Source organism: Antennarius striatus, chromosome 5 (assembly GCF_040054535.1).
Source record: "Antennarius striatus isolate MH-2024 chromosome 5, ASM4005453v1, whole genome shotgun sequence".
Lineage (NCBI taxonomy): Eukaryota > Metazoa > Chordata > Actinopteri > Lophiiformes > Antennariidae > Antennarius > Antennarius striatus.
The window spans coordinates 5,870,292-5,890,247 of NC_090780.1; the positions used below are offsets into that span (position 1 = coordinate 5,870,292).

Sequence of the window (19,956 nt, forward strand, 5' to 3'; positions counted from 1 at the left end):
TGTCACTTGCTTTCTCTCGAACCTTTGCATATTTTTCGGAGGCATGGTGATAATCAATCTCCCAACTTATTTATATATTTGAATAAGCTCACTTGAAAACGCTTTTTAACTCCACCCACTACCTGTCAATCAAGCGCCCAACCAATCACGGCGCATCTGCCACAAGGAATCACTTGATCAATATGGTGTAAGGCATCGGGCAGTAGGGCTTTTCGTTGCGGTTTCGCCTTTCGTCCACACAACACCGCAGATATCCGGGACAAAAATGCCGGCCAAAGTGAAGTTTTTTGAAAACCCCGGTATGCGTTGTTGTGTGGATGCTTTAACCGAAACCTTTTCTATCGGGGGATGTTTCCCTGCGACAAAAACCGCTGTGATGTTAGTGTGTGTGACCTATTTCTACATGTACAAACAGAATGGACAGAGTTAAAACAGACTATTTTCTGACGTATAACAGCTCCACATCAAAAAATGCGTTAATAAACATGTTTGACAGTTGGATATTTGTTCGTCTATTTCTTTCTTTATGAGTCATAAAGTTAACGGTGTGAATTTCCACACGTCCCGGTTCCGTTCTCAGAGTTGCTCTACTTATTCACACATATTGATCAACCCACTTATGCGGTTATGTGTGGACATGGCCTGATTCTGGTAGGTTTGGTTTGCGCCACTAGTTTTGACAGCAATATAAGGCTGTCAAAACAGCAGTATAAAGCAATTTTTTGCTTTTTTCTAAAGCAAAAAATGTTCTTAAATAATAACCAATGAAATTACCCAAGCATTATCACTGGTTATACCTCAACGTTACAAAAGCACAATCATTGTCCATACCCCAACCACCCTCCCCTCACTGCACGTTTACTGCATTTTCATTTTCGTCATGTCCAAATGATCATTTTCCATACTAACAGTGTGTGTGTATACTGTATACGTGTGCAAGCATTTGGAGTTAAAAGTAATTTCCCTACAGGAATTAATAGATTTACTGTATTTGATTTTTTTATTTCACACACACACACACACACACACACACACACACACACACACACACACACACACACACACACACACACACACACACACACACAGTGTACTGCCATCACTAAAATATACATGTTTTGCATACTTCCTTGTTTTGCTGCCATTTTTATTCACAGGCTGTCTGCAAAATGCAACACTTCAAACTCATGCCAAGTGATATTTTAGCATCCAGTAGATAGAGTACTAGAGTGAATGATCCTCATGAAGCTTCAAATCGCAGTGAACCGATTGAAATGGAAAGATTTAATGCTTCATGTGGCTTCATCTGCCCATCACTAACTACCTGTATATCACTGACTAACTACTGTATATCACATCACTAACTAACTGACTTCCCAGTTACCATAATTTTAGAGTGCCATAACTGCTCCGACAATTTTCATGTTTTTGAGCAAAAAGTCCAAACAGTAGGAATGACACAAACAATGGCAGCAATTTCTGAGTGAAACTAGCTGGCTAGTACAAACAGTCTTCTGCCCAGATATGGTTTCTGATTAAAATAGGACAATCCATGTAGTATCTAAAATGCTCCTTGGGCATCTGACAAAAACAGTCTTTGAGTAACTACATACAGTTCTTTTCATGTAGTCACCTAACAGAACTATCATTTCTCTTTAAAAAATTTTCCACTTGCTCTTTTGACAGGTGCCTTTTCCTTAAACATTAGCTCCTTTCCCAGTCTCATGATTAGTTACCTTTCTTTCTCCAGTCATCCACGGCTTCGCAATGTCCGCCCAATGCAATCCATGATTTGCCAACACCAAGATCTTTACGTCACCACATTGATTTTGGACTACGTTGGGTGTGCTTGGTTTATAATACCAATACATTTGTTTTCATATACAGTCAACCCTCGGTTTTCGAACACAATCCGTTCCAGAAGGCTGTTCTAAAAGCAAGTTGTTCAAAATCCCATTATAATTAATGTAAATAATTTTAATCCGTCCCAAGTCTAAAAAACAACTTCTTCGAAGTTTTTTTTTTACTATTTTAAAACCATAAACTGCACTGTATACTGTTTACCATAAATAAAAAAGTGTAGAAATAGACTCTGTTTTACTTTAATGAAAGATATCCTATCGAACTTTGAACACGAATGCGCTACGGAGGAAGCATCCTGGGCATTCGAGTTCGCTCGGCTCCCGAGTGAGTCGCGTTCAGTTACGCTCGGCTTCTTTCGGTTTGGTCGAGAGCCGAATTTTGGTCGAGTTCAGAGACATAAAATTCTCGGATTTTCTGGTCGAAAACCGATTTGGCCGAGAACAGAAGCGCTCGAAAACCGAGGTTTGACTGTATTTGGTATGAATTCTGATATTATTGTTTTATCGTGGAATTTCCAAGGGTTCGACTTTTATTTGTATAGTGCTTAGTCACATCAGCAGACATTTCAAAGTGCTTTAACAGACAAACAAACCCAACAGGACCCTTATGCTTGCTTTGGAGGGTCTAACTAACTCTTCGCTGTCAACTAGCGGACGTTGTGTTGCCGTTTGGTATTTTATTAAGGCAGAATCTCGCAGGTGAGTGTTGTGACGAAAAACTCACACGAGTTTTTCATCATGAGATCAAAACATTTCTGGGTTCGAAATTTAAGTGGAGATATGGGGAAAAAAATTATATTTTTTTTGAACGGAAGTGCATTTAAAGCTTGCGTCCCACACTGTCTGACAATCGTGCGTCCCTGTCAAAAAATGTGTGTCCAAGACACAAGGATGCACGCAAATGAGAACGCTGTAGGTACACATGCAGTACATGCTAGGTGTTTTGTTATGTTTTATTTTATGTTGGGGTACGAGATTTAAAAAACTGTATATTTAAATTTACAGTTTTTTGAATGTAAAAAACTATTTTGTTACTAACACACACACACAAAAGGCACCTATAGGCATGCGATTTGTAAAGGGGACAGTGTCTCAAGGGCACCTTGGCAGTGCTCAGGAGGTGAACTGGCACCTCCTACAGCCAGTTCACACTTCACTCCCCGTGGTTCTTGACCAGGACCCAGTGAACAGTGAACTGAGCTACTGCTGCCCTGTGTAAATGTATTAAATTTTGAAAATGTCAGACCATTAAAAACATGGATTCATTTTATACATTTTCTTCACAGAAATTGCTGACACATTTTGACATGTTTTGTACTCTAATTCAAGTATAAACTGCATAAACTATTTCCAGAAAAGTTTCTAGAAATTTGGAATGCAAATACGGGACAGTCCAACGTGAATGTACTGTGCAGATTGACATCACCACAATTTTAGAGACAATAAAGGAGATTGGTTTGAGAAATAAGACTGACCCAGTAATATCCACTGGCAGCATTGGCTCAGTGGTAGAGCGGGCGGTGGAGCGGGCGGTGGAGCGGGCGGTGGAGCGGGCGGTGGAGCGGGCGGTGGAGCGTGTTTGTCCAATGTTCCTAAGCTCAGAGGTTCAATTCCCGCTCCCGCCCAAAAATACACCCAGAGTGTGAGCTGACAATGGGAGGTGTCAGCTCACCTCCAGAACAATGCTGAGACACCTTTTACAAGTTGCTCATTTGGGGTGCTCCACAAAGGAGCTGCCTGCCACTCTACCTCCCGCTGCATGCCTACAGGCCCCCTGTTTGGCCCCATGTGTTTGCGTGTGCTACAGGGGCCTGTACAGACTAACGAATGCATGCATTTGAAGTATTCACTAACTGGAGTGTGCTCTTAATTTCTCCTCAGGGATCAGATTACTTTAAATTTTATTTTTAAAATTTTATACACTGTTATAAACCCCAAAGGGAAATTAAGAACGCACACTCTAGTTTATGTTAGTCAATCACATGCATGCATATTACTTTGCACATGCACAGGCCCTGTAATACATACAACCACGTACAAGGGGGCCTGTAAGCATTCAACGGAAAGTAGAATGGCGGGCAGCCCCTTTGTTGAGCGCCCAAATGAGCAGCTTGTGAGGGGGATGGCACCTTGCTCGAGGGCGCCTCGGAAGTACTCCAGAGGTGAGCTGACACCTCCCACTGTCAGCTCACACTCCAGGTGTTTTTTGGGCGAGAGCGGGAATCTAACATTAGACTACCCGCTGTACCGCCCACTCTACCACTGTGCCACTGCCGATTAGTATATAAAGTTAAAAAATGATCAAATTTAAATTAAAAATATTTTCATCAAGCTGTGGTAGCAAGCTGTGAATGGGATGATGGCTGTAGAAATGTGGCTTGAACCTGAGAGCAGTCTTAACCGTCAAATTTTTATGAAAATCTGATAGTTTTACTTCCTATCTTGTCTGCGCACCTGGAGTCTTGCTGTGAATTCCAGATTCTCTTGATGCCTTTAAGAATTTGAGTGTCTTCTTTGCAATATCCTGCTCCCGTCGCCTTTTCTTTTCTGGTGCTCTTATCGTTCTTTCTTCCTTCGTTACCTCATTCTCTGCATTCAGCTTGCAGTTCAAAACCAGGTCCATCAGTTGCTGAATCTGAATGACAAACAACATTTTAATCCTTTTCTTTCTGACTCTGTGCTCAGAGAATACTGGGTAAAAGTGCATCACAATCCATACATAGTTGTATATAGAGTATGTAAGTCTGGGTTACCTTAATGTCTAACTATAATTACCTTTTCTGTGTTGGTCTTTATGTCTCTTGTGTTAATGGTCTCCTTTCCTGCTGTCTCTTGCTGGCCTCCGCAGGATTTCCTCAAACTCATCTCCTTCTGCTCCTCGAGGCCAATGTACATTTCCATCATCAGTGTCGCCTGGACCACTGGCAGCAGATAGAGGGTGGGGCTGTACAGATAGGAGCCCAAATAGCCATCAATGTTCACTCGGTGTTTTGGAACAGGCAAAGGCTCCACTTGCTCATCCAATTTGGAATCATATTGTCCCATGGGATAATGCTGAATCTGGAGAGCACAGGTACAAACAGGCTTTCATGTCATGAAGAATTTTCCCAGGAAAAAACTAAAAAAGACAAATGCCAAATACTACTAAATACTTAATAAAAGTATTGAAGAATGCTTGCTGTCCCACTTATGACTTCCACAGCAAAACCCCAGGCAAACCTTCTAGGATGAACAGGAGCAGGATTGAAGCTCTACTAGTTACTCATTATCTTGAAACAGTGTGCTGTTTTAGATGTGTTATGGTGATATGACAACATTACGCACTTCATGTGTTGTTATGAAAACAAAAACGCATGTAAAAGTGTGAAACATGGGTGTGTGTTTTGATCAACTTCATAAATGTTCACTAACTAACAAATTGCTGTGAAAGGACAGATAAAAAAATAAGACTAAATAGGCAGCCTGCTACTCCCGAGAGCTGCCACTTTATCATGGTGGGGGAGTTTGAGTGCCGAATGATCCCAGGAGCTATGTTGACAGGGGCTTTATGCCCCTGCTAGGGTCTCCCTTGGCAAACAGGTCCTGGGTGACGGGCCAGACAAAGAGCAGTACAAAAACCCCTATGGCAAGAAAAGAATGACTGGGTGGCTGGACAGGCCCAAACGTGTTTTGAGAGTCTGTTGGGGACATCTGGCAGAACCCTCTGTCAGTGAGGTCTTCAACTCCCACCTCCGAAAGAGCTTCTCCCAGATACCACAGGAGGCTGGGGACATTGAGTCAGAGTGGACCATGTTCTCCACCTCCATTGTCAAAGCAGCTGCTCAGAGCTGTGGTTGCATGGTCTCTGGTGCCTATCGTGACAGTAAACCCCGAACCCCGTGGTGGACACCGTAAGTAAAGGATGCCATCAAGCTGAAGAAGGAGTCCTTTCAAATCTTATTGAATTGTGCGACTTCGGAGGCAGCTGACAGGTACAGGCAGGCCAGGCGCAGTGCAACTCGAGTAGTCGCGGAGGAAGTTGGGGGAGGCCATGGAGGAAGACTATCGGTCAGCCTCGAAAAAATTCTGGCAAACCATTCAACGCCTCAGGAGGGGAAAGCAATGCAAATGCCAACACTGTTTACAGTAAAGGCGGTGAACTGCTGACCTTGACTGTGGATGTTGTCAGGCGGTGGAGAGAATACTTTGAGGATCTCCTCAATTCCACTACCTTATCTTACATAGAGGAAGCAGAGGCTGAGGTCTCAGCGGTGGACTCGTCCATCACCCAAGCCAAAGTCAGCAAGGTGGTTGCCAAACTCCTTGGTGCAAAGCACCAGGGGTGGATGACATTCGCCCTGAGTACCTCAAGTCTCTGGATGTGCAGGGACTGCCATGGTTGACACGTCTCTGTAACATCGCATGGCAGTCGGGGACAGTACCTCTGGATTAGCAGACCGGGGCGGTGGTTCCTCTTTTCAAAAAGGGGGAATGGAGGGTATGTTCCAATTATAGTTGGATCACACTCCTCAGCCTCGGGGGGAAAGTCTACTCCAGGGTACTGGAGAGGATGACTAGACCTATCGTCGAACTGTGGATTCAGGAGGAACAATGCGGTTTTCGTCCCAGTCGAGGAACACTGGACCAGCTCTAAACTCTCCATCGAGTGCTTAAGGGTTCACGGGAGTTTTCCCAACCAGTCAGCGTGTGTTTTGTGGATCTTGAGAAGGCATTTGATCGTGTCCCTCATGGTATCTTGTGGGGAGTGCTTTGGGAGTATGGGGTTTGCAGTCCTTTGTTGAGGGCTGTCCAGTCCCTGTATAACCGAAGACAGCTTGGTTCACATTGCCAGCAGTAAGTCAAACTTGTTCCAGGAGTACGTTGGACTCCGGGAGGGCTGCCCTCTATCACTGGTTCTGTTCATAATTTTTATGGACAGAATTTCTAGGTGCAGCCAGGATCCAGAGTGACTCTGGTTTGGGGACCAAAGGTTTTAGTCTCTGCTTTTCGCAGACATGCTGTCCTGTTGCCCTCCTCAAACCTGGACCTTCAGCACACACTGGGACAGTTTGCAGCTGAGTGTGATGCAAGCAGCTGAAATGAATTTCCTCCGTAGAGTGGCTGGGCACACCCTTAGAGATAGGGTGAGGAGCTCAGTCATCAGGGAGGAGCTCGGAATTGAACAGCGGAGCCAGCTAAGGTGGCTCGGGCATCTGTTCTGGATCCCTGGGGAGGTGTTCCCGGTATATCCTACCGGGAGGAGACCTCGAGGAAGACCTAGGACACGCTGGAGGGACTATGTCTCTCGGCTGGCCTGGGAACGCCTAAGGCTCCCCCCGGAGGAGCTTGAGGAGGTGTCTGGGCAGAGGGAAGTATGGACATCCCTGCTGAGACTGTTGCCCCTGCGACCCAGCCTCAGATTAGCAGTTGAAGATGGATAGATGGATGGATGGATGAGCAGCAGTATGGTTTCATGCCAAAAAAGAGAGCAGCAGTATGGTTTCATGCCAAAAAAAGAGTACTACAGATGCAGTATTTGCTTTGAGGATGTTGATAGAGAAGTACAGAGAAGGCCAGAGGGAGCTGCATTGTGTTTTTGTAGATCTGGAGAAAGCTTATGACAGGGTGCCCAGAGAGGAACTGTGGTATTGTATGAGGAAGTCTGGAGTGGCAGAGAAGTATGTTAGAGCGGTGCAGGACATGTATGAGGACTGTAAGACAGTGCTGAGGTGTGCTGTAGGTGTGACAGAGGAGTTCAAGGTGGAGGTGGGACTGCATCAGGGATCAGCTCTGAGCCCCTTCTTGTTCGCTATGGTGATGGACAGGCTGACAGACGAGGTTAGACAGGAATCTCCATGGACTATGATGTTTGCAGATGACATTGTGATCTGTAGTGAGAGCAGGGAACAGGTGGAGGAGAAGCTAGAGAGGTGGAGGTTTGTCCTGGAAAGGAGAGGAATGAAGGTTAGCCACAGTAAGACAGAGTACATGTGTGTGAATGAGAAGAACCCAAGTGGAAGAGTGAGGTTACAGGGAGAAGAGATCAAGAAGGTGGAGGATTTTAAGTACTTAGGGTCAACAGTCCAGAGCAATGGAGAGTGTGGAAAAGAGGTGAAGAAGTGTGTACAGGCAGGATGGAACGGGTGGAGGAAAGTGTCAGATGTGATGTGTGATAGAAGAGTTTCAGCTAAAATGAAGGGAAAGGTGTACAAAACTGTAGTGAGACCAGTGATGTTGTTTGGCCTAGAGACAGTGTCACTGAAGAAAAGACAGGAGACAGAGCTGGAGGTAGCAGAGATGAAGATGCTGAGGTTCTCTCTGGGAGTGACCAGGAAGGATAGGATCAGGAATGAGTGCATCAGAGGGACAGCACATGTTAGAGGTTTTGGAGAGTCAGAGAGGCCAGACTGAGATGGTTTGGACATGTCCAGAGGAGAGATAGTGAATATATTGGTAGAAAGATGCTGAGTTTTGAACTGCCAGGCAGGAGGCCTAGAGGAAGACCAAAGAGGAGGTTTATGGATGTAATGAGGGAAGACATGAAGGTAGTTGGTGTGAGAGAAGAGGATTCAAAGGACAGGGCTAGATGGAGGAAATTGATTCGCTGTGGCGACCCCTGAAGGGAAAAGCCGAAAGGAAAAGAAGAAGAAGATGATGGATGGATATGCAGTCTGCTCTATCAGATGACAGATGGTAAATATGATTATTCTGCTCATAGAAATTAGGCATTCCTTTGTGATCATTTTATCTTCATTATATCTGAGTGCAGAGCATCTGTAAGATTTAAAGAAATGTTGGTCACACCTTGCCGTCGTTCATGCCAATAAAATATTCTCGTGCCTGTTGCTCCACACCAGCAGACAGCTCAGGTGGGGGGTCAGCGCGAACCTTGACAAGGGCATGGTGCAATGCCGGGATGAAGTGGTTTAGTTCTCGCATCACCGTACTGCCAGTCACTGACCCTGTGGTACTACGGGGAGAGGAGGTGAGCCTCAGTTCTGTAGGGAGTAAAAAGGAAAAAGTCAAAAAAGAGATCAATTTATCCATACAAAAAAAAAAGAGTAACGTCCCTACTGGGTATGAAATTATTTGGAAAGTATTGACATTGAATTAGGGCGGCACGGTGGCGCAGTCACAACATGGCGGGTCCGGGTTCGAGTCCCGCTCTGTGCGGAGTTCACATGCTCTCCCCGTGTCCGCGTGGGTTCTGTCTGGGTTCTCCAGCTTCCTCCCATCTCCAAAAGCATGCGCTTCAGGTTGATTGGCCGGTCCCAAAATTGCCCGTAGGAGTGTGTGTGTGTTTGTATGTCTTTGTATGTGGCTGCGCACTGCCGTCGTGCCCCAAGTGTCCCCAGCCTCACACCCTATGCCAGCTGGGATAGGCTCCAGCTCCCCGTGACCCGCTACAGCGGATACAGCGGCGGTACATGAAAATGAATGAATGAATGACATTGAATTAAGCATCTACAGTCGATGTCCATGTGTTACTCACTGGATTTGGCCAAATATCTAGCCTTTGGAAGGACAAACAAGGCTTGAAGACACCTCTTCCAATTGTCTCCTCTCTCTGAAAACACAAAAACATGACTCTTCTAACTTGAAGCTGTACAATAACTAACAACCTACATTACAACGAAAACCTTTAAAATTTTGCCCTCTGGCTAATGGCTATGGAAAAATTTAAATCATAGTGACAAAAGTGAAAAAAATATGATTTATTTCAGTTTATGGCTCATCAACACCAAACTATTTAATTAGAACAGCTGTTTGTATCATACCACTGGGTGCAGCCATTTGAACACTGGACAGAAGGAAAAGAAAGCCTCCTTCTGTAAGTGGAGTCACAAGAACCTGTAGCAAGAACATGAGACCATTTTTTTAATCTTTCTATATTGTTCTTTCTAACCTTTTTTCTCATTTCCTAGCATGCTTAAGTTGTAATTGCTAAAAGGTTTGATATTAAATAATGACCTTTTTTTCCTCAAATTCAGGCATAAAAAATAGCCAAGTTAACAAAAATGGACAGTGTTTTCAATGTATTGGTGCCTTGAAAAAATAGTATTGCTCAGTATTGGAGCTTTCAGCCAATCTGAAGGTTTGTGCTGCTATAAAGTCAAATTCAAATAGACAAACAACAATAAAACTCAAATAAATTAAACAAAAAGTATTTTAATTTCACTGAACTACGTTCTCAACACAAATGAAGTATGTGTGGATGTTTGTTGAGCTGTCAACATTAACCAAGGACTTAGTTTCCTATGCACCGTAAAGTAACGCCTGTTGTACCTCTGTCATGTCACTGTGGTGCAAAATTAATGGATTTACCAATTAAAGAAAACCAAACTCACCACCCCCTTTATCTCCAATTCATGCAGCAGTCTGCTCACACTGGTAGAGGACCGATTTCTGTCAGTCACCAACAGAAGACTGCAGCAATGGCCATCTTTCACAACTATAGAAATTATACTCAATGTGACATTAAGATATTTTTGACATCTAGATAATATCTACAATAAAATAAAGTAAAATAATAATACAGTTCAATAAGATCACACTTATTGAAAAGTCAACACTGGCAGAATGTGTACCATCTTGTGATGGTGCAACTGCAGATTCTGAAAAGTGACTACAACAAATTAAAAGATAACAATTGGAGAAATTAAAAAGACAGTGGAAATCTGCACATTAATTATTATCGACCTTCAAAGTCTTTCTGTTATTAGTTTGGTGTGCCATGTGCTATTACTGATGCTGTACAATGGACTTCACCTTCTTGGCAGCCGTTGTAGAGGTTGTAGGAAAACAATTTGGATGGCAGCAGCTTGGTCACCTCCTCAAGATTCATCAACCGACCAATATCCAATGCCTCTGGTCTGATGGAGTTACATGATACACACAGAATACATACATTCAAATTCTCAAAAACACACTTAATGGACTCGGGATAATGCTTAATGAAGTGTCTGATGTTTTGTTTATGTTTCAAAAGCACCAACATTACATCATAAAAAGGCTTACTGCACACTGTCACCTCACCTGTGTACAAGCTACAAAATGTGAAGTTACAATCAGAATCATCTCAGTTATTCTATAGATAAACTTGACATGATATGATTACGTCTATTTGGTGAAGCAATAATTAATAATTGCAACACACACACATAAATGCATACATATTTACACACACTCACACATACGTATGTACATATCTATACACATAATATGAATTGTAACAGTTGTCCATTAGGGCTGTTGGCTGTGTATTAACCTGACCTCTGCACAACACAACTGATGATCCCAACCCCATTGCTAAAGCAAGAAATTCCACTATTTAACCCTGATGACGCAAACCTGTGAAGTGAAAACCATTTCAGGTGACTACTTCTTGAAGCTCATCGAGAGAATATGAACAGAGTGCAAAGCAGTAATCAGAACAAAGTGTAGCTTCTTTGCAGAAACTATAGTATAAAACATGTTTTCAATTATTTCACCTTTTTTTGTTAAGTACATAAAGCCACATGTGTTCATTCAGTTTTGATGCCTTCAGTGAGAATCTACAATGTAGTCATGAAAATAAAGAAAATGCATTCAGTGTTCTCATTTGTGTGCGTCCTTGCGTCTTTGACACATGTTTTTTGACAGAGATGCACGATCGTCTGACAGCGTGCAGCCCTGGGACGAAAGCTTTAAATGCACTTCCATTCAACAACAATAAATTCAAACCTGTAAATCACCATTATGTTTTGAGTTTCTCATCAAGAGACTCACCTGCTTGATTCTGCCTTATTAAAATCGACCAAACGGCAATGCGTCTGCTCGTTTTACGCACTACAGTGAGAGCGAGGAGTTAGTTAAACCCTCCAGAGCAAGCATAAGCTGTTGCCTATGCCTGGAGAGTTCTGTTGGGTTTCTCTGTCTGTTAAAGCGCTTTGAAATGTCTGCTGATATGATTAAGTGCTATACAAATACAGGTTGATTGATTGGCATGATGGTGCAGTGGATAGCGCTGTTGCAGCACAACAAGGTGGTTCTGGGTTTGAGTCCCACTCTGTGTAGAGTTTGCACGTTCTCCCTGTGTCTGCGTGGGTTCTCTCCAGGTTCTCTGGCTTCCCCCCACCTCCAAAAACATGCGTTTTAGGTTAATTGGCCGGCTTCAAAATTGACAGAAGTTGTGGGTGTGAGCGTGCGAGTGTGTGTGTGTTCATGTCTGTGGCTCCACGATGCACTGGCATCACACCCGGAGCACATTAGGCAGCAGATCCTCCTGCTAATCAAGAATCCAAGCACTGTTCTAGACTCACCAATGAACAGCTACTTGTCTGCATCAGAATGACACTGAGTCCATTCCAACCAAGATTTAAATGACTGGCAGGCCATTCTCATGCCCCTTTCTCTCATGAAGAAAGTTCTGTTTGCATTCTTCCCTGAAAGAGCCACTTTTTATTTATGCTTTCTGAAGATGTTAATGTTTATTTACTTGAAGTGTAGGCCTTCAGTTATTTAGGCTGGGACCTCTTTATGAGAAAAAAGGGTTATTTAGCTCCGTTTTTAATTCTGAGGTTTATGTGTGTTCTTCAATCTTAAATAAAGACTTTAAATTTATTGGCTTGTGTCTACTTTTATTTATGGTAAAAGAGCTAGTTGTGCACTCAGTTAAATAATATCCTGCATTGAAAATTGATAACAATTGAAAACGTGGACCTGCTATAAGACACAAACTGGACTTGGGTTCAGACCTTATACTAAGAGGAAATTTTAATAACTGGATCTCTGTGACTTTTAATTGAATACCCCTGGTTTAGGGGAATCTCAAAGATTTTATCTGTCAGTCTCCACTGTAAGGAACGTAGTGAGAAAATGGAAGAACTCGGGCACAGTTTTAGTTAGGGCCTGGAGTGGCAAGCCAAGAAAAATGTCAGATAAGCGGAGGTGACGGATGGTGAGAACAGTCAAAGTCATGCCACAGACCAGCTACAAAGACCTACATCATCATCTTGCTGCAGATGGTATCACTGTGCATCGTTCAATAATTCAGCACACTTTGCACAAATGGATGCTATATGGAAGAGCGATGCAGAAGAAGCTTTGTCTGTGCACATGCCACAAACAGCTGTTTGAGGGACGCTAAAGCACATTTGGACAAGTCAGCCTCATTTTAGAACAAGAGCCAATGCAGTCAAAGACTGCAACATCCCACAATTGCCCTAAATTCCAAATTTTACCGACCTACTTGCATAGGTCAAAGATCAAAGCTAGTACTCTCACCTACTTTCATAGATTAAAGCAGTAGCTTTGATCTACGGTCTTACTCACACTGGCCTTTTCTCTTGTCTGTCTATCTTATCTGGTTCCTGAGTGTATAAAAGTTGAAATTCGACCTCGACCTAGTCTTCTCATGGTCATCATCTCATTTTCATCCCCTTTGCCACCCCAGTAACATGCTTTCGGTTTCATCTTTCTATCTGCAATGGTTGCAAAGATATTTGGTGGACGAACGGACGGACGAACACACAAACGCTGACAATTACAATACATCACCGCTTTCAAGCGGGACGTAATGAGATGCTCTGGACTGCTTAAACAAAAATTATTTGAACATAACAAGGGGTGGTACATATGGATGAAGAAAACAGCGTTCAAAAACAAACACTTGCTGTCCACAGTAAAATTTGGTGGTGGTTCAATCATGCTGTGGGGCTGTGTGTCCAGTGCAGGTACTGGCCATCTTGTTAAAATTGAAGATTGCATGGATTCCAGTCTGTTTCAGCAGATTCTTGTAAACAATGTTTAAGAATCAGACATAAAGCTGAATTTATGCAGGGGCTGGTCAACAAGACAGCGACCCGAAACACTGTTCAAATTCTACTAAGGCTTTCATGCAAAGGAATAAGTAATGTTCTGTAATAGCCATCTCCCTCCCGAACCTGAATATTGTCAGAAAATTGTGGTCTGATTTAAAGTGGGCTGATCATGCTGGCAACCATCAAACCAACTGAACTGGAGAAGTGTTGTGAAGACAAATAGTCAAAAATACCTTGAAACAAAATCCAGACCGTCATTGGAAGCTATAGAAAGCATTTACAGGCTGTTATTTCTGCAAAAACAGGCTCTACTTAATACTAATGTAATTTTTGTGTTGGGGTTCCCAAATTTATGCACCTGTCTACTTTTGTTAAAATAATTATTACAGTACACTTTTTATAAATTCTATAAAATTCATTTCACTTCTCAGACACCACTGTGTTCCTCTGCTATATACTTAATTGAAATTGTTAATCCAAACTACCAGTGATTTATGATGGAAAACCCAGTGAATTATCAGGGGTCACCTAACTTTCATACCACTTTGTATACAGGTCCTTCTCAAAAAATTAGCATATTGTGATAGTTTATTATTTTCTGTAATTTACTGATAAACATTAGACTTTCATATATTTTAGATTCATTGCACACAACTGAAGTAGTTCAAGCCTTTTATTGTTTTAATATTGATGATTTCTGCCAAAAAGTAAAGAAAAATCAAAAATCCCTATATAAAAAAATTAGCATATTTCATCCGACCAATAAAAAAAAAAAGTGTTTTTAATACAAAAAAAGTCAACCTTCAAAAAATTATTTTCAGTTATGCACTCAACACTTGGTCGGGAAACCTTTTGCAGAAATGACTGCTTCAATGCGGCGTGGCATGGAGTCAATCAGCTTGTGGCATTGCTGAGGTGTTATGGAAGCCTAGGATGCTTCGATAGCTGCCTTAAGCTCATCCACAGTGTCTGTCAACTTCCTCTTCACGATATCCCCTAGATTCTCTATGGGGTTCAGGTCAGGAGAATTGGCAGGCCAATTGAGCACAGTAATACCATGGTCAGTTAACCATTTACCAGTGGTTTTGGCACTGTGAGCAGGTGCCAAGTCGTGCTGAAAAAGTGAAATCTTAATCTCCATAAAGATTTTCAGCAGATGGAAGCATGAAGTGCTCCAAAATCTCCCAATAGCTAGCTGAATTGACCATGCCCTTGATAAAACACACTGGACCAACACCAGCAGCTGACATGGCAGCCCAAACCATCACTGACTGTGGGTACTTGACACTGGACTTCAGGCAGTTTGGCATTTCCTTCTCCCCAGTCTTCCTCCAAACTCTGGCACCTTGATTTCCAAATGACATGCAAAATTTGCTTTCATCCAAAAAAAGTACTTTGGAGCACTGAGCAACAGTCCAGTGCTGCCTCTCTGTAGCCCAGGTCAGGTGCTTCTGCCGCTGTTTCTGGTTCAAAAGTGGCTTGCCCTTGGGAATGCGGCACTTGAAGCCCATGTCCTGCACACTACTGTGCACAGTGGCTGTGGATGTTTCAACTCCAGACTCAGTCCACTGCTTCCGCAGGTCCCCCAAGGTCTGGAATCGGCCCTTCTCTACAATCTTTCTCAGGGTCTTGTCACCTATTCAGGTTGTGCAGCGTTTTCTGCCACACTTTTTCCTTCCCACAGAGTTCCCACTGAGATGCCTTGATACAGCACTCTGGGAACAGCCTATTCGCTCAGAAATTTCTGTCTTACCCTTTTGCTTGAGGGTGTCAATGATGGCCTTCTGGACAGCAGTCAGATTGGCAGTCTTACCCATGATTGCGGTTTTGAGTAATGAACCAGGCTGGGAGTTCTTAAAAGTCTAAAGAATCTTTTGCAGATGTTTAGAGTTAATTTGTTGATTAGGTTGATAGCTCGTGTAAGGTACCTTTTCATGATATGCTAATTTTTTGAGATTGGAATTTTGGGTTTTTATGAGCTGTATGCCAAAATCATCAGTATTAAAACAATAAAAGACAGTTGGTGTGCAATGAATCAAAAATAATGAAAGTTTAATTATTATCATTACATTATGGAAAATAATGAACTTTAGACACAATGTGCTAAGTTTTTGAGAAGGACCTGTATGTGTGTGTGTGTGTGTGTGTGTGTGTGTGTGTGTGTGTGTGTGTGTGTGTGTATACACAAATATACAGTGGGTACGGAAAGTATTCAGACCCCTTTAAATTTCTCGCTCTTTGTTTCATTGCAGCCATTTGCTAAAATCAAAAAACTTCATTTTATTTCTCATTAATGTACACTCAGCACCCCATCTTGACAGAAAAAAACAGAAATGTTGAAATTTTCGCAAATTTATTTTTTTAAAAAACTGAAATATCGCATGGTCATAAGTATTCAGACCCTTTGCTCAGTATTGAGTAGAGGCACCCTTTTGATCCAGTACAGCCTTGAGTCTTCTTGGGAATGATGCAACAAGTTTTTCACACCTGCATTTGGGGATCCTCTGCCATTCTTCCTTGCAGATGGTGAATGGTGGTGGACAGCCACTTTCAGGTCTCTCCAGAGATGCTCAATTGGGTTTAGGTCAGGGCTCTGGCTGGGCCAGTGAAGAATGGTCGCAGAGTTGTTTCGAAGCCACTCCTTTGTTATTTTTTGCTGTGTGCTTCGGGTCATTGTCTTGTTGGAAGGTGAACCTTCGGCCCAGTCTGAGGTCCTGAGCACTCTGGAAGAGGTTTTCTTCCAGGATATCTCTGCACTTGGCTGCATTCATCTTTCCTTCAATTGCAACCAGTCATCCTGTCCCTGCAGCTGAAAAACACCCCCATGGCATGATGCTGCCACAACCATGTTTCACTGTTGGGATTGTATTGGGCAGGTGATGAGCAGTGCCTAGTTTTCTCCACACATACCGCTTAGAATTAATGCCAAAAAGTTCAATCTTGGTCTCATCAGACCAGAGAATCTTGTTTATCATAGTCTGGGAGTCCTTCAGGTGTTTTTTGGCAAACTCTATACGGGCTTTCATATGTCTTGCACTGAGGAGAGGCTTCCGTCGGGCCACTCTGCCATAAAGCCCTGACTGGGGCTGCATTGATAGTTGACTTTGTGGAACTTTCTCCCATCTCCCTACTACATCTCTGAAGCTCAGCCACAGTGATCTTTGGGTTCTTCTTTACCTCTCTCACCAAGGCTCTTCTCCCAAGATTGCTCAGTTTGGCTGGATGGCCAAGTCTAGGAAGAGTTCTGGTCGTCCCAAACTTCTTCCATTTGAGGATTATGGAGGCCACTGTGCTCTTAGGAACCTTGATTGCTGCAGAAATTCTTTTGTAACCTTGGCCAGGTCTGTGCCTTGCCACAATTCCGTCTCTGAGCTCCTTGGGCAGTTCCTTCGACCTCATGATTCTCACTTGCTTTGACATGCATTGTGAGCTGTAAGGTCTTATATAGACAGGTGTGTGCCTTTCCTAATCAAGTCCAAACACTTTAATTAAACACAGCTAGACTGCAATGAAGGAGTGGAACCATCTCAAGTAGGACCAGAAGAAATGGACAGCATGGGAGTTAAATATGAGTGTCACAGCAAAGGGTCTGAATACTTATGACCATGCGATATTTCAGTTGTTTTTTTTTAATAAATTTGCAAAAATTTCTACATTTCTGTTTTTTCCTGTCAAGATGGGGTGCTAAGTGTGCATTAATGAGAAACAAAATGAACTTTTTAGATTTTAGCAAATGGCTGCAATGAAACAAAGAGTGAGAAATTTAAAGGGGTCTGAATACTTTCCGTACTGTGTATATATATACAGTATCTTCTTCTTTTTCTTTCGGCTTTTCCTTTCAGGGGTCGCCACAGCGAATCAATTGCCTCCATCTAACCCTGTCTTCTGAATCCTCTTCTCTCACACCAACTACCTTCATGTCCTCTTTCACTACATCCATAAACCTCCTCTTTGGTCTCCCTCTAGGCCTCCTGCCTGGCAGTTAAAAACTCAGCATGGACATGTCCAAACCATCTCAGTCTGGCCTGTCTGACTTTATCTCCAAAACCTCTAACATGTGCTGTCCCTTTGATGTACTCATTTCCTGATCTTAATCATCCTGGTCACTCCCAAAGAGAACCTGAGCATTGCTGGTCTCACTACAGTTTTGTACACCTTTCCTTTCATTTTAGCTGAAACTCTTCTATCACACATCACATCTGACACTTTCCTCCACCCGTTCCATCCTGCCTGTACACACTTCTTCACCTCTTTTCCACACTCTCCATTGCTCTGGACTGTTGACCCTAAGTACTTAAAATCCTCCACCTTCTTGATCTCTTCTCCCTGTAACCTCACTCTTCCACTTGGGTTCTTCTCATTCACACACATGTACTCTGTCTTACTGTGGCTAACCTTCATTCCTCTCCTTTCCAGGACAAACCTCCACCTCTCTAGCTTCTCCTCCACCTGTTCCCTGCTCTCACTACAGATCACAATGTCATCTGCAAACATCACAGTCCATGGAGATTACTGTCTAACCTCGTCTGTCAACCTGTCCATCACCATTGCAAACAAGAAGGTGTTCAGAGCTGATCCCTGATGCAGTCCCACCTCCACCTTGAACTCCTCTATCACACCTACAGCACACCTCACCACTGTCTTACAGTCCTCATACATGTCCTGCACCGCTCTAACATACTTCTCTGCCACTCCAGACTTCCTCGTACAATACCACAGTTCCTCTCTGGGCACCCTGTCATAAGCTTTCTCCAGATCTACAAAACCACAATGCAACTCCCTCTGGCCTTCTCTGTACTTCTCTATCAACATCCTCAAAGCAAATACTACATCTGTAGCACTCTTTTTTGGCATGAAACCATACTGCTGCTCACAAATGCTCACCTCTGCCCTTAGTCTTTAGTCTACTCTTTCCCATAACTTCATTGTATGGCACATCAGCTTTATTCCTCTGTAGTTGCCACAACTCTGTACATCTCCCTATTGTTAAAAATGGGCACCAACACACTTATCCTTCATTCCACAGGCATCTTCTCACTATTTAAGATCTTGTTGAACAGCCCAGTCAGAAACTCTACTGCCAACTCTCCTAGACACTTGCATACCTCCACAGGTATATCATCAGGACCGAGTGCCTTTCCAGTCTTCATCCTCTTCAATGCCCTCTTCACTTCATCTTGACTAATCTTTGCTACTTCCTGGTCCACAACAGCCACCTCTTCTAGTCTTTGTTGTCTCTCATTTTCCTCATTCATCAACTTTTCAAAGTACTCTTTCCATCTTCCCATCACACAACTGGCACCTGTCAATACACCTCTTTCCCTATCCTTTATCAACCTAACTTGTTGCACGTCATTCCCCTCTCTGTCTTGCCAACCTGTATAGATCAGTCTCTCCCTCCTTACTGTCCAACCTAGCATGATGCTCTGCATCACTTCATCGAAGTCCAACCAGAATTTCTCCTTCTCTTTCAGCTCACATCCTACCTTTGGAGCATACCCACTAACAAAATTGAACATCACACCTTCGATTTCTAGCTTCAGACTCTATCTGACACTCTTTTTACATCCAGGACATTCCTAACAAACTCCTCCTTTAAGATAGCTCCTACTCCATTTCTCTTCCTATCTACACCTTGATAGACAAACTTGAACCCTGCTCCTAAACTTCTAACCTTGCTATCTGTCCCCCTGGTCTCCTGGACACACAGCATGTCTACCTTCCTCCTCTGCATCATGTCAACCAACTCTCTACCTTTTCCTATCAAAGTTCCAACATTCAGCGTCCCTACTCTCAGTCCTGTACTCTTGGCAGTCCTCTTCTCTCTCTTCCTAAGAACACACTTTCCTCCTCTCCTTCGACCAACAGCAGTCGAATTTCCACCAGCAGCCTGTATGTGAACAGCACCGATGGCGGTTGTTCTTAACCCAGCATCGGTGTTAACAAGAATCAAATCTATGACTTCTGGTATTGAAGTCATAGATTTGATTTCCATGTTTGATTTGGCAAACGTTTTTCGTCAAATGCCCTTCCTGACACAACCCTCTCCATTTATCTGGGCATAGGACCGGCACAATAAGACACTGGCTTATGCCCTACTGCGGCTTTATGTGCAAATGAACTGCACATGTAACGTGATGAAAATCGGGCCAAACTGTGAAAACACTTGTAATTCATAGCTGACTAAGCAGCATTCAATTACTCAGGTTGGGCAACATGGAGAAAACTTTAATTGAAGATAGAATATATTGTAACAAATATATTTGAATATATTAAACTAATAATAATTAACATGGGAGGCTAGAAACATATTA

At 42.9% G+C, this 19,956-nt stretch overlaps 1 protein-coding gene across 1 annotated transcript in view; it reads right to left on the reverse strand.

Annotated features, from left to right (window-relative positions):
• The window catches only part of LOC137595204 (protein TASOR-like), an 82,165-nt gene that overhangs the window by 36,548 nt on the left and 25,661 nt on the right, over nt 1–19,956 (reverse strand). Inside the window, exons 10-16 of the mRNA XM_068315128.1 lie at nt 10,611–10,714; nt 10,190–10,293; nt 9,620–9,692; nt 9,334–9,408; nt 8,646–8,839; nt 4,638–4,922; nt 4,317–4,497 (exon numbers count right to left, since the gene is read on the reverse strand). Of these exons, the coding sequence (XP_068171229.1) occupies nt 4,317–4,497; nt 4,638–4,922; nt 8,646–8,839; nt 9,334–9,408; nt 9,620–9,692; nt 10,190–10,293; nt 10,611–10,714 (1,016 nt within the window). The remainder of the gene's footprint in view (nt 1–4,316; nt 4,498–4,637; nt 4,923–8,645; nt 8,840–9,333; nt 9,409–9,619; nt 9,693–10,189; nt 10,294–10,610; nt 10,715–19,956) is intronic.